The sequence below is a fragment of the Vidua chalybeata genome, chromosome 16, assembly GCF_026979565.1.
Source record: "Vidua chalybeata isolate OUT-0048 chromosome 16, bVidCha1 merged haplotype, whole genome shotgun sequence".
In the NCBI taxonomy this organism is placed as follows: domain Eukaryota; kingdom Metazoa; phylum Chordata; class Aves; order Passeriformes; family Viduidae; genus Vidua; species Vidua chalybeata.
Window position 1 is genome coordinate 12,314,750 of NC_071545.1, and position 14,107 is coordinate 12,328,856.

General features: G+C 44.7%; 1 protein-coding gene across 1 annotated transcript in view; it reads right to left on the reverse strand.

The window, feature by feature from the left end:
• Positions 1-4,686: 4,686 nt before the first annotated feature.
• Positions 4,687-14,107, reverse strand: part of GNA12 (G protein subunit alpha 12) — a 40,646-nt gene continuing 31,225 nt past the window's right edge. The window contains exons 3-4 of the mRNA XM_053957444.1: positions 12,855-12,905; positions 4,687-11,851 (exon numbers count right to left, since the gene is read on the reverse strand). Of these exons, the coding sequence (XP_053813419.1) occupies positions 11,282-11,851; positions 12,855-12,905 (621 nt within the window). The 3' untranslated portion in view covers positions 4,687-11,281. The remainder of the gene's footprint in view (positions 11,852-12,854; positions 12,906-14,107) is intronic.

Here is a 14,107-nt window from a genome sequence, read left to right on the forward strand (position 1 = left end):
CTGCCCCACCAGCTGGCGGCTGTGCTGAGCGCAGGAGCACAATCCAGGCTGATGGACTCCCATTCTGAGCTGGGGGAGATGGAGGAGATGTAACAGAGTAACGCAGGAAGATCCCTGGCAGCTCAGTTGCCCCAAAGAGCAGCGTTAACCTGACGATTGTCTCTTGGCAGACTCTCAAAGATCTCCTGAGATGCCCCAGTTCAAACAAAGCCAGGCTTGGAGCGTGAGCTGGAACTACCCACATCCTCTGCAGATTGTTTAGGAGAGGAAACCTTTGGAAGCATTCACAGACTCATTGATTATTAATGTAAAAGGGGGAACCACATGTGTGTTCCTCTTTCTGCCTTGGGAAATTACCACCCTGGCCCTTCCCTCTTCCCACTGAGCAGGACCTGGTGCTGTGCTGGCACCCAGAGAGCAGAGCCTTCCTTCCCATGGCCAGGGCATGCTGTTCCTCTCTGTTCCTCCTGGCTATTTATAGCCAGCGCTCAAGAGGCTGATGGGTTCTTTGCTCCTGCCAGGGGAATGCTGACCCCTCTCCATCCCCTGCTCCCTCAGCCCTGAGCACTGATAACGCTCCCACAGCTCACAGCAACGCGGCTGAGCTCCAAATTTCTCCTGTCTAAAAATACCAGCAGGTAGGATCAGATTCAGTGCAGCTGGGAGAAAGGAGAGGATGTTTCTCTCCGACGAGGCAGCAGCTTTGGCTTTCCGGAGCACTTTGCCCTGTGCACTTTTCTGCAGCAGGAAGCAAGAGCGTAACTGGAAGACACTGGAAAAACGCCGGAGATTTACACACGCAGGTGAGTAGCAAAGATGGTTTTGCAGTAAATCCAGCTGGATTCCGGAAACACAAGCGTTTCACATCCGCATGATTCATACCGGGAGAGAAAGGGAGTTTGGCTTCGGGGCTGATGACGGCAATTCCTGGAAACATTTTTCCAGGCTGTGCTTGGAGCGGGGCGGGCGCGGAGCAGCAGAGCCGCTGCTGCCGCCCTCTCCTGGCAGCCACAAAGGTGACGGGTTCTCATCCAAGACATTCTTCCCAGCAGCAGAAACTTTCCAAACAAACCCTGCTTGAATTACAAATCCCAGTTCTGCCCCCGGACTCGCTCAGTTGTTGCCTGAACACATTTACTATTTTAAGCAAGAGATTACTCTCTGTTCAGCCTTGTTTGCTCTTCCTTGATTCTGTACTGAGTTATTAGGCTGAACTTTAGAAACTTTCCAGAAAGAGGCTCAGGATGACAATCCTGCCTACGGGAACAGAGGCAGCTTTCCATCATAAAAGTCTAAAGACAGCAGAGGAGTGGGGTGGCACAGAAGGACGGGCAGAAGTCTCCTTGTGACACTTGGTGTGCATTAGCGCTGCTGTGAGAGCAGGAATTTCTGCTGAGAGCTCTTGTGACTGCAAATCCATCACTGCCAGCACCACCACTTACCTGCTCAGCTGGTCCACAAGTGCTCCAGGTAAGACATCAATGAGATGGCAACTCAGAGCTTCACCTGGGCAGCCCAGCAGTGCCCACAGGCAAGAGGCAGCTTTGCAGTGAAGAGGCAGAAAGTGGCTGAAAACACTTGGAAGTCCTTCAGCAGCTGGAGAGTGTCCCTGTAATATTCCACTGCAGGGTTTGGTCATGTCAAGACATTCCTGTGGAGGGGCTCCTCTTCACAGCAGCAAAGGTTTCCAGTGCTGCAGTTAAGCACAGGGTCTGTGAGCAGCACTTTGCCCCAGCCCACACCAGAGAAAGGACTGGAGGCAGCCTGGGTCACAGAGGAACAAAAGCACTGGGCAAGGTTACACTGAAAATGAAGGTTATAGCCAGAACTAAAGCACAAAGGCACAGTTCCTACTCCTCTCTGAATGTACCAGAGTTGCAGGGGGGCAGAAAACAGCTGGCACAGGAATAAATAGTAGGCCAAACTGAAGGTAAGCCCCTAAATAAGATTTCCTGCATGTTAAGCAGCAGGTTCCTGGGGAGATCCTTCTTCTTGGAAAGGTGTGGGAACATAACTTGCAGCTAATAAGCTGCTGAGTAAGCTGTGAAACAGAAATCCAGATGAGATAATTAGGAGTCACTTTAGAAGGTCAAGCTGTGGATCAACCATCAGCAAGAAGGAGTAGGGTGCTCTATATATAAATCCAACATGCAGAAGTCACTCACAATGCAGCAGCCAGGACTGGGGTTGGTTACAGAAGGTCCAAGAACAGTTCCTCTGTGGCAGGCAGTGGGCAGGAGACCTGGGTGCTCCCTGTGCAGCACCTCAGCCACAGCCTGGAGAGCCTTTGGCAGAAGAGAGGCAGGGGAAGGAACGGGGCACTCAGATGGAAGGGACAGCAGGTCCCAGAGGGACACAGTGCCAGCAGCCTGCCCCAAGCTGCCTGGGCACGGCCCAGGGCTCTGCTGGCAGCCCTGGAAGGCACTGCTTCTGTTCCTCTGGCTCATGGTGACAGCCAGACCGTGAATCCTGCACCTGACCCACCTTCAGGAGATCCCCCAGCAGAACCAGCACCTCCTTCCTGCAGCTGCTGTTGGTTTCCATGTAACAACCCCTAAAGCCCAACACAGATCCACGCTGGGCTCCTCTGGCTCAGAGCATCTCCCAAACCACACCATCCTGTGGCAACCTGCAGCACCAAAGCAGCTCAGTCACATCCTTTCTGCCCCAAGCTCAAAGACACTTCTTTTGAAGCAGCTTCTAAAGTCTAATCCTGAACACAGTAAAAACCAGTCTTTTAATAGCTTTACGAGCTCATAAAGACAAATATCTTCTCCCAAGAATAAACAGGCAGGACATTCCACTCCTACTCTGAAAACAAGGACTTGCTGTAGCTGAAGGGAGAGGGGAGACAAAGCCACTGTCCAGAGGGGAAAAAAACCAACACAACAAAAAATTCCATGCTCTTTACTAGTTAGGGGTGCAATTGCCTCCAAAAGCTTGCAAGGGTGGGAAAGGAAAAAGCAGCACCTTCCACAACATTTCATTAGCATGATCCAGCACTTTGAGATTTAACAGTGGCTGTGACCACCTCTCTCCCCTAGAAATGGTACTTCTCACTGAAACCTGCTTCTGCTGTGCAAAGCTGAGGCTTTAAGGGAAAGCTACTTTTGGTAAAAATCCTTGAGCACTTGTCCTAATTAACTCTTCTTGCCTTAACACCACGCAGCTTCACAAGATGCCAGTCAGTCCTGGGAAGAGTGGCAAGAAATTTGGGATTAGTAACTGAGTAAACTTCCTCCCAGGTCTGTAAGGATAATGAGATACCAGGCTGGAGCTAGAAACCACAAGGATTTATTTGATTTCTCTTCTCAAAGAGTTCTAATGAATACTTTAATATTACCATAACCACCCCAAACCTTACACTTTGTACACTTGAGCAAAACTACAAGCTATACTTTGCATTTTAGAGCAGCCTTTCCCTGGGGAAACAGACATGCTCTCCCTTTTATCTTCGGTGTTGGATTACTGAAATTGCAGAAGAGATAGTCTGGTTCTGAACAGGGAGTTGTGCTGCTCCTGGGAAGGTAATTCCAAAATAATATATGGAGTTTAGGCTCTCCCTGGGGCACAAGCACTCACTGGCACTGAACAGACAAACCCACCTGCAGGACCAACTGCTGCAGCTCTGCTTTTATGGAGCAACATCTGCAGAGCTGAGCTAGGAAAGGGGCATCTCACAGCAACACCTGGGCCCCAAAAGGGCCACTTTGCTCCACAGAGCTCAGCAAAGAGATCCCCTGGAGCTGCTGCTGTTGCTGAGAGCTTTTCAGATTACAGTGATCACACCTGGGCACCTTCTGCTACAGCATACTGAATTTGCAACTGCTGTTCAGCAGAGATGCTGAACACTGGCAATACATCTCACCTGAAAGTGCCCAGCAGCTCCAGGGACAGAGTCAGCCATTCCCAAAGACCTGATGCAGCTGAAGTGCTGCATTTCCAGTTGTTTGTAGAAAGGAGCAAAAATGCTCCATGAAGTGTTTCAAGTTGTGCACTGGCAGTGGAATTGACTCGGCATTCATAGTTTACACAAGAAACAATCAAGACTTGCCACAAAAATCTGCCAGATGTGACCTTTGGAAGTGAGGGAATGTGAGGTAAGGTTAATGGCATTCCCAAGGACTGGAGCCCGAGCTCCGGCAGCACAGGATGGCAAAGCTGTGTGACAGGGACACTGGTGAGCCTCCAAAGGTTCTGCTGTGCTCCCACACAGGGGCCTGGCCCTGGGAAAGGCCAGGCACAGCCCCGTGGCTATTTATTATGAGATCCCACACAGCACTGAGGAATCTCCAACAGGTGCTCCCATCTCAACAGGCCCAATTCTCTTCCCTTGCTGAGCCCAAAATACATCAGCAAACTCCAGCTGTGCCTCCCCTCCCGCTTCCCACCAGTGCTAATGCTCCAAGCAGCCCCGGGAATGCCACAGATGAACGAGTTCCAAGTTTCACACAGGTTAATGTGTCACCAGCCTGAGCTCCTGCACACACTCAGGAAGAATGATTCCACCCAGGACTGGAGGAGTGGGAGATATCTAAAGGTTACAGACTGAGATTTCATGGCATGACAGATGCACTTCCATGCAGTCCATGCTGCTGTTTGTTCAAAAGGCAACTCTCTCACAGAAAAAAAAAAATTAATAAATAAAGTCACCTCAAGCTCTGTTGAAAGATAAAACCCATAAAGAACAGTATAACAAGTCAAGTTTTAATAGATTTATAAAATTCATATATACAAAACAGTAAACTAAGTCACCAAAGCTATAAAATACACTTTTTACACATCACAATATAATTTTATCTAGTACACAGTTTTCGTAAGTTGAAACTATTACAGCAAGTAGCTGCTTCTATCACAGATGCTGTTTTGGTGCTAGAAAGACACTTATGTGAGCAGTCTGGGACTGTGCTTTTACTTTATGCATTTTTCACCTTCTTTTAGTTTGTCACTGTTTTTAAAGTACTTTCCTGTGAATTGTTAAGAAAATTAAGGCTAAACTCAGGCCTTTCTTGCCCAATGTAGTGAACTGGTTTAAAAAAAGACTGATATTGCATAGTATGTGTGTTAATGCATAGGCACCAGAGAGCAAGTACATTGCAGAAAAAAAGACATCACTTGGCTTCCTAAGCTATGTGGTCGTGCCACAGATAACCTGGTGTTTTGTCTGTTTGTTTTTGTACATTTTGATTCCACAAACAAGACAACTCCTCAGTAGAGCGAGAAACACCAGCACTGTTGTTCAGTGAAGTCTCCAGAAAGAACCTTTTAATCTGTATCATCAATTCAAGCCCATTCCACATTCCAGACAACACAACTGGAGAAACACTCCCTATCCTCCAGAGGTTAATGGCTTCAATGCCAACTGGACTCTGAACACACCTCTCCAAACCTAAGTCCACCAAGCACCTTCCCAAGTCTCGTGAGCTCCCAGCAGATCCTTTCTTCCCCACACCCCCTGCTCCCTGCCATCTCCTCAGCCTTTGTGCCCAACCACCTGCACAAGAGATCAGTGGCAAGTAACAGCAGAGAAGTTGTGCTGCTCAAAACCTGCCACTTCCCTCAAAAGATGCTCTCTCAGGTCCTACTTATTAAAAAATGTTGCTCTCCATCTGTTGTAGGTGTTATTTAAAGAATGGAAACAGCCTCTTACCTTCTTGTGCTCTGGTATCTTGAAGAAAGTTTAAGCAGCTGTCAGGAAGGAACAAGATGCACTGTCTGGCCAGAGATCTGCACACTGTATTTTATCAAAATTGAGGTTTAGCACCCAGTGATGAACAGAGGAAGAGAGAGATTTATAATGGCAGGGCCAGCTTTGCCAGCCTGCTGCTCTTAATTCACAGCCAATGGCTCTCTGGAGTCACTCAAAGCTTTTGGGTCAGTGCAGATGGCATTTCACTTCAATACAGTCCTCACCATCAGCTTTTGGCATCTGTTTAGACACTAGCTCCCCTCTCCTGCTCCCCTCCAACATACTTTGGCTTTTTTTTTTGTTTTTTTACAATGCCCACCTTGGAAGTTGGTGCTGTTCTTTTTCCCCCTCTGACTATTTTCACACCAGACAGAAGATCCAACCTTTAGTCACAGGCCAAGAGCTGGGCTGGGACAGCTCCTCGAGCCAGGCACAGAACCACCAGCACTGACAATCTAGAACCTCCACACTCCCCACCCAGTAAGAACACAAGCATATCAACACACAAACTTTAACACTGCTTTCCAAATGCCATTGTCAAGATAAAAATGTCAAGGACTGAGCTGAACTGCCCAACCACCAAGATGAGCAAAGAGGCAGCATCACCTGGTTAACAGAGAGGCAGTTTCAGCTCCAAATCTCCTGGCTTTACTCATTTCCATCTATGTAAAAAAAGATTAGTGTTAAAACAAAGAAGTGCCCACATCACAGCACAAAGCAGAGATCACCCCAGCTAATTACAAAACAGATATTATTAAAAAGCACTAGGTCTTGCATTACCAATTATTCCTCACTAGGCTAGACAGTCCTCACCTAGAACTGTGTGGAGTCAGCATTAACTCAGGCCAAGTCTGGCCCAGACCACGCCAGTCCTCCTGATCCATAATGGATGCTCCCTAAGAATCTGTTAAAAGCTCATTTACAAAAGTAGGCACAGATGTTTTATAGTTGCTACTGAAACACCCCACCCACCACTTTGTGTTACAGAATTACAGAGTATGAGGTAAAGAGTTGGCAGTGCTATATTAAACCCCTGACTACACCACGTGATTTTATACTAGAAAGAGAACACAGAAAAGAGGGTACTGCTAAACTTACAGCTCTCATCATGAGATCAGTGTTTGGTTTACATGACAAACTGCACTGTGTGGAGGTGTTGCATATCGTGTTTGTCTTTCAAGCTGGCACACATCAAATCATCCATCAATGCAGCAGGTACTCCTGAAAATTTGATGACAGAAGCCAAGCTAAGTCAGGTGTCAAAACTCACTGCTTGAAAATCAGAGGGGCCTTTTAGAGAAATCCTCTAGGTCCATGCACAAAAGGATTTTTCCCCCAGAAATAAAGAAGTACATACATAGAAAAGACTCCAAAACATAAGTTAATATAAGTTAAAACGTAGTTAATACAAAGACAGCCATCTAAAGGCAGCAGAGGACCTGTTTTCTAAAATGCTGTTCTGTGGAAGGCAGCTGTCTGTAACTAAAGAAAGCTGCTGGTTTTCTTCAGTGGTACCACATCTGTTCTTTTAACTGCTTTAATTCTGCATTCTCTGCAGACCACAATAACCAGCACGGGTGAATTCCCAGAGGGAATGAGGCCATGGGGATGAGGGGCAACACATGGGCAGGATGGACACTCCAAATGCACCACTTTTCACACCAAATGCCACTTTAGCTGTCCTAGGGGAATTATATTTTAATCTCCAGTGCCTTGTACAAATGAGCTCTTCCTACTCCATTTCCCTACAGTTTATTTGCCATTACTTTCTCTACTCTGCCTGCTTGGCTGCAGCTCAGCTTCACCTGCCTCAGCAGGCCTGGGAATGGTCATCTTCAGGAGCTTCATTCTTGCAAAATGCCTAGTCCTAGGTTTTACACAGCAGCAATTAAAAAGTTAAATATATGATCAAGTTAATAAGTCAAATAATCTAGGCTGCCATATTAAATAAGATCCATTCTCTGCCTGAAACTGAAAGCATCTTTGAGTTGTAAAACTGAGTGGCCAGTAATTTCAATTCCATAACCACCATTAGTTAATTTTCAACATTAAGAACTATTTCATTCCTTCAAAGTGACAAGTGCCTATTGAATATGTCACTTCCAGAAAACCACTCATCCTTTTTAACTCCAGCAAGTCACCTTGCAATGCATCTAAGGACTGCTCAGAGCCTGACAGCACTGCAATCTGCAGGAGTGGTACTGACACACTCGATTAGCTTAACACTTGTTTTCAGGACAACAAACACAAAGTAGTGTTGGAAAAATGACTCCCATTTAGTGTTTCTACTTAAACTCCAGGTTTACGTAAGTCTCTGCCCCAAGCACAGGCTGCAAGAGTTTCCTCTCTTTGTCCTCAGGAGAGACAACTCCTCTGCAACATTTGTCACTGACCCCGGGTGTCAGAGGAGGGACAGTAAAAAGCTGTTTTTTTCTTAAAAAAAAAAAAAAAAAAAAAAAAAAAGTACTTGTTCAAGGTCTCCATCTGATCATCATCCTGCCTGTGACCCATTTCCTGACCAGCCAGATGAACAATAAGCCTATAAAACTAACAAAAAAAGATGTTCTCTCCAGCTGTGTTTACCTGCAAAGTTCTCCAGGATGTCACTTAAAATAAAGTTTTCTATTTGTTTCTGGTGAAAAGACTAAGCAACCGACCAGTTCTGTCCCTAGAAGTGTGAACAACCTCATCTACCTAAGCTCTGCTTTCGTATTTCACTGATTTACCACAACATGATATTCTGGCTTTATTACACTATAACTTTCCTTGAAAAAAATCCCCCAAGCCTCCTCAGCTGTGGCAAGACAAGTATTTTGCAGAGAAAGCTGACAGTTAAAGACCCCCACGTCCTTTTTAGTCACAGGCCAGCTCCTCTCCAAACTTGGGAAGTGCTTGACTTTTGCAAGGACGAGTTTTGTGACCTGGGGTTCATGGTGTGATCCATCACTATCCAAACCTGACAGAACTCTGAGCCCACAGAGCCAAAACATGGATTTTCACCTGCAGCTGCAGCCCCACACTCAGGCCCATTTCATCATTTAAAACAAGAAAGGCAAGAATGGGCCCAAGGTGGGCAAATTGGTTCCCCAAAACTGTCTTAGTGTGCAAAACTGCCATATCATATACAAAAAAAAAAAAGCAGCTTGAGAGCTCAGTGTGAGATCTCTCATGCTGTTTCTTTTCTAGGCGCAGATTTTAATTTACTTAAAATATAAGTTGCATCATTAGCTGTGTTGAGGGTAAATCCATAAGGTGACTAAGGATACAAAACCATGGATGAGTGTCAAGAGAAAAACAGAACAGAAATTCCATGCTATGCCTCCCAGGTAAAAGTACAGTAGATTCAGACACCCAACTGAGGTAATTCTTGAGAAAAAATACAGTTGAAAGGGAATGTTTAACTAATTTGAGAAAACAAACATAATATTAACTCATCTGGAAAATTCAGTGAAAGAATAAAGCTCACAGCAAACTAAGAACTGAAGTCAAGTCAACCTAGAAATCAGGTGAGCTCACAACTGCCTCCTCTTTCCCAGTGTCTTGTGTGAAGTGAAAACCACTACCAAGAACTCAGAAAACATCTGAAAGCTTTGAAAGCAGCCTTAGTCTTCAGCCAAACAAATGAGCTCAGAGAAACCAACCTTATGTGATGAGTAAACTTGTTTGCATCACGCCGTGGTGAAATATTTTCCTTTTCAAATGTAATAATCTTAGTATTTTTCCCCATCTGAATATTAGTCACATAACATTCTTCTTCTTCAAGGCTAAAAATTAATAAATATTTAAAAGACAGAGTTGGTCCTGGCAAAATAAGACTTGTTACAAGGAAGCTAATTCCTGTTTAAGTTTGCTGAAATGTAAGTTAGATTTTCCCATCTGCAACTTCTCAGTTGCTTCTTAGGTCGACTCTGTGCCTGTTACAGCCACAGCTTTTCCACTCTGGAGCCTGCACAAGGAAAGCCAGGAGGCTGCTACATCAGGAAACTACACAAAAATACTGATATGAACATCTGCAAGCTTCAGAGGGGAAGAAAGATTCCAGATTTTATCCAAATTAACATGAAAGGACAACGGAACAGGACTTTTCTTTGACCACATTTCCCATGGGATTACCAGCTGAAGTAAAACTTGGCTTGTTTTGACATGCCATTACAGGCTCAAAGGGGATAAGAACTCCAGGGAATCTGCTGACTTTTTATGGGTACAAACAGCCCTTCAGGTTTTATTCTTGGATAAAAACTATGACAAAAATTGCACAGTAAACTCTGTTTGAGTTACCTAAAGGCCAGCACTACAATATCTTCGGTTTGTCCATGTACCCCACTGCAGTAGAAAAGATCCAATGTCTGTACACACAAAAGGCACCTGGCAGAGATTGAGAGCACAAGGAAATTTGGAGTTCACACCCAAATTATTCACAGCCTCTTGCCATTTTACACCCAAACCACTGCCCAAAAGGGGCAACTGCAAACCTGACTGTGCTCTGAGTTCCCTGTGCATCACTACAGGCTAAAGATCCCATTAAGACACAGATTAAAGGCTAATTTTACAGCAAGGTCTTGCTGTCCAAATACGTCAGTGCAGCTGGAAAGTTGGGATCTCCAGGGTGTTCACTCTTCCTACAAGGTCAGCTGTTGGGAACTAATCAAGCAGCTGCTGTGCTACCAAAACCTTTGCTTCAAGAGTTTAATCAGCTTCCAAACTTTTGAGTACAGATGAAGCCCTGTCACGTGAGATCCTGAACCTTCACAAATGCTGCCACTGTGGGTGTGAGGACAGTGCTAGCTGGCCATGGAGCACATCTCCCTTGAGCAACCACTGTGCAGGTACATGGCTAGGTGCTCCAGCACAGGCTGCTGCACCAAGGAAATCAGTTTCCCCATGATGTAACACCCTCCAAGCATAGTGCAAAATAAACCCTTCTCCAAATCAGCGAGGCCTCAAGTCCCCAGCCCATTTACTCCAGCATGAGTTTCCTTACACAGTTTTAGATTTCTGCCTCAGGAGACTCATGTAAAACCTTCAGACAAGAGCTGTGCATCCACCTTGGGAGGTGGATTCTAGACCCCTGGCAAAGCTGAACACACACACAAGACCTGGTTACACTCCTAAGGGTTAAGAATGGAACTTCCATTAACATTCTCCAATACAGCTGCCAATCTCATCATGTTTAGATTAGTTTGATCGATTCAGCACCTCCAAACTACAAAAAAAAAAAAAAAGGCAGTTTGTACAATTAGTGTCTCTGAAAAATGAGCGCATTCATTTGAAACGTGTCTTCCATCCATGGTTTGTCAGAGATTTCTGTTCTCGAAGAAGGCAGACGGTGGCTGTGTCATTCAGCGTTCCAGACTCGGTACAGAACCTACCACGGCCAGGTTTCAGTAGTGTTTTAGTCCAAATGATTCAGTAGCTAACATCAACACGACTCCTCCGGCCTATAGCTCCTCTGTTTGGACTGGCTAGTGTACAGCATTCCTGAGCCAAGGAATTCGCATGGGTCCTACGCCGCATGCAAGGGCCATACAGAAAGGACAAAAACTTCGATCGAACCCTCCAGCGAAATTTCAACAGAGCAGGGGCTGCTCTCCTTCACTGCAGCATGATGTCCTTGAGGTTCTCCTGCAGGATGGTGTCCTTGACGGCGTGGAACACGAAGCGGATGTTCTCCGTGTCGATGGCCGTGGTGAAGTGGTGGAAGAGGGGCTTGCTGCGGTTCCGCCTCTTCCTGTCGAAGCACTGCACCAGGTAACGCTGCACGTCCTCCAGACGGTGAGGGTCGCCCTTGAAGTCCGAGAAATACTTCTTAATGCTGACAGTCTTTACCTTCTCCACGAGAAGGTCCATCTTGTTGAGGAATAGGATAATGGAAACGTTAAAGAAAAGCTTGTTATTGACTATTGTCTCAAAGATATTCATGGACTCCACGAGTCTGTTTGTGCGCCTGTCTTCCATGAGGACCTGGTCGTATTCGCTGGAGGAGACCATGAACAAAATTGAAGTTATTCCATCAAAGCACTGGAACCACTTTTGACGCTGAGATCTCTGTCCCCCTACATCCACCATCTTGAAAGGAATTTTTTTAATGATGAAATCATGCTCTACTATCCCCTTCGTGGCTTTTCTGGCCAGCAAAATATCTTGCTTGCTGGGGAAATAGTTCTGCAAAAGAAAGGAGAGAAGTGTCAAAAAAAAGTCCTTCAAAAATTCTGGCTCATGCCTGAATACTGAAGGGATGGGTAAAATCACCAGGAGCTGCTTTTAAATTTAACAGTTATCAGCTGAAGAATGAGTACTCAACTTTAAAACACTGGCCTGTTGACCGTTTAGCTCGACACTTTGGTAAACAGCTACAGAAGATCCTGAGACGTATGAGAACAAAAAACAAAGGACTAATTCACTACTTCACACTTTCACCCATCAAGCCTCTTCGTTTAAGGCTGAAGTGCATTTTGTCACCATGAAATTCTTAGCTAAGTGTTACTGCCACTTAGGTAGTGTTCAATAAAGCAGATCAAATAATCACTGAAAGGTGTTTTTTTTTTTTTTTTTTTTTTAAATCTAGCTTTTCCACAGTTCATTACTCTTACAAGGACCATCTTGAAAGCTTTAGTGGAAACTCTTCTTCCAGGTTCACACTCTGTGACCAGCAAGTACAGCAGCAGATTCTACTACAGTCTGTGGCCCAATCTACTGCTGTAGAGAAATTTCTTCTTCAGAACCTTATCATTGTTACTGTTTAGGAAAATTATCTCCCTTCTTTCTCCTCTAAGTGTCCTGACAGATGTTTTCCTTACAGATTTTGAATCCTACAAATGCTAGGAATGGTTTTTATTTTGCTAAGGTTTCATTCTGCTACCTGAAGTAGCATCAGCCATCAGAACATCAGGAAAAGGGAATGAGATCCAGAGACTGCACAGAAACCTGATAAAATATGTGCACAAATACAATTTCCATTTGTTATCTGTCAAAAAAAGATTAAACAAATGTTAAGCTTCAGTTTCAGAAAGCTGGAGGTTACTGTTTCTACAGAAAGAACACTGAATTTAATGTGTTATTATTTCATAAACAAACCAAAAATCCCAAGCAAACCCCATTAATCACAGCCCACTCAGGCTCTCCTTGTCTCTTGGAGCTCTCTGGGCAGAAGGAGGAGGTTTCTTACCAGCTGACCGATGCGATCCAGGTTATCCAGGAAGTATTTCACTGATTCACCCTGTGGAAAAGGAAAGACATGGGAACTGAGCTTGTTTCTAGGACAGCAAATCCAACAGAACCAAAGCCTCCTTCCCAACATGCACTGAGGTCTAACAGAGCAGTATCACCCGGTCTGGAAAAATCAAAGCTGTGAAGAGATTTGAACAAATGCTGAGATCTATCCAGTAAAACTCTACAATAAAAGAGAAGTGTTATTAAAGTCAGTTCTTTGACTTAAAGAATTTGGCTTTTTTCCCCTTGTAAGATAAGTGCAGTTAACTGACACTGAGTGGGAGTAAAAAATGAAACACATTTATAAGAAACCAGTGTTTAAAATTCACAACAGAATTTTGTTTAAAATTCACAACAGTGAACAAAAGCATATCCTAGAAAAGTGGAAGATTTAAGTCCCCCACAGTTTATGATGATTTAAGCTAGACTTGCTTGTCACAAACAAAGGAAAAAAGGAACATTTTCAAGGACTTGCTCTTCTACAGACAGTTCCCCTTCTGGGCTCAAGACTTTTAATAATAGATTTGCTCATCTTGTAAAAAGGCCTTTAGCAATTATATCAAGAAGAAAATAGGAATGTTTACAGGGAAAATTCATGCTTGTGTGAAAATTTACTCTTGTGTAAGAGGATTTGGTCTTTAACCAAACAAGCTTACCTGTGTCCCACCCAAATCAAGGGCCCCTCCGCATTAAGTGGGGACAAGAAGCCCTGCACAGACTTTTAAAGTAACAATATTGTTTCCATACAGATGTAGGCTACTCTGGAGTGAAACCCTCCAGCAAATACTTCCCTTCATGAAGAAGTAATTCAGTAAGTCTTCTTTACTGCTCAGGATGTCTTGTAGTTGTAGCCATGTCATGAGAACGATAAAATGGAAAATCCTGCTGCTTTTTAGTGATTTTAGGCAGGAAAAGCCATTCCTTATCACAGATCAGGGCTGTCAGTCAGGACCAAATGACAGTGGGTGCCCTCACCAAGTCACTAATTCAGAATGGAACTTCCTCCAAGTACTCCAGCTGCAATATAAACTCTTAAACCACAGATCCTCCTCTGCACCATAGGCCTGAGACAGCAGAAGAGAATTCTTGCCCCCAGTACAACCCTAAACAGATGAACACAACAGTTCATTGTGAGGAATCAGACTGGAGATCAGAGGATTCAGCGTTGGACAAGTACAGACTCCCAGCATAGGGCACATACAAAAGGAG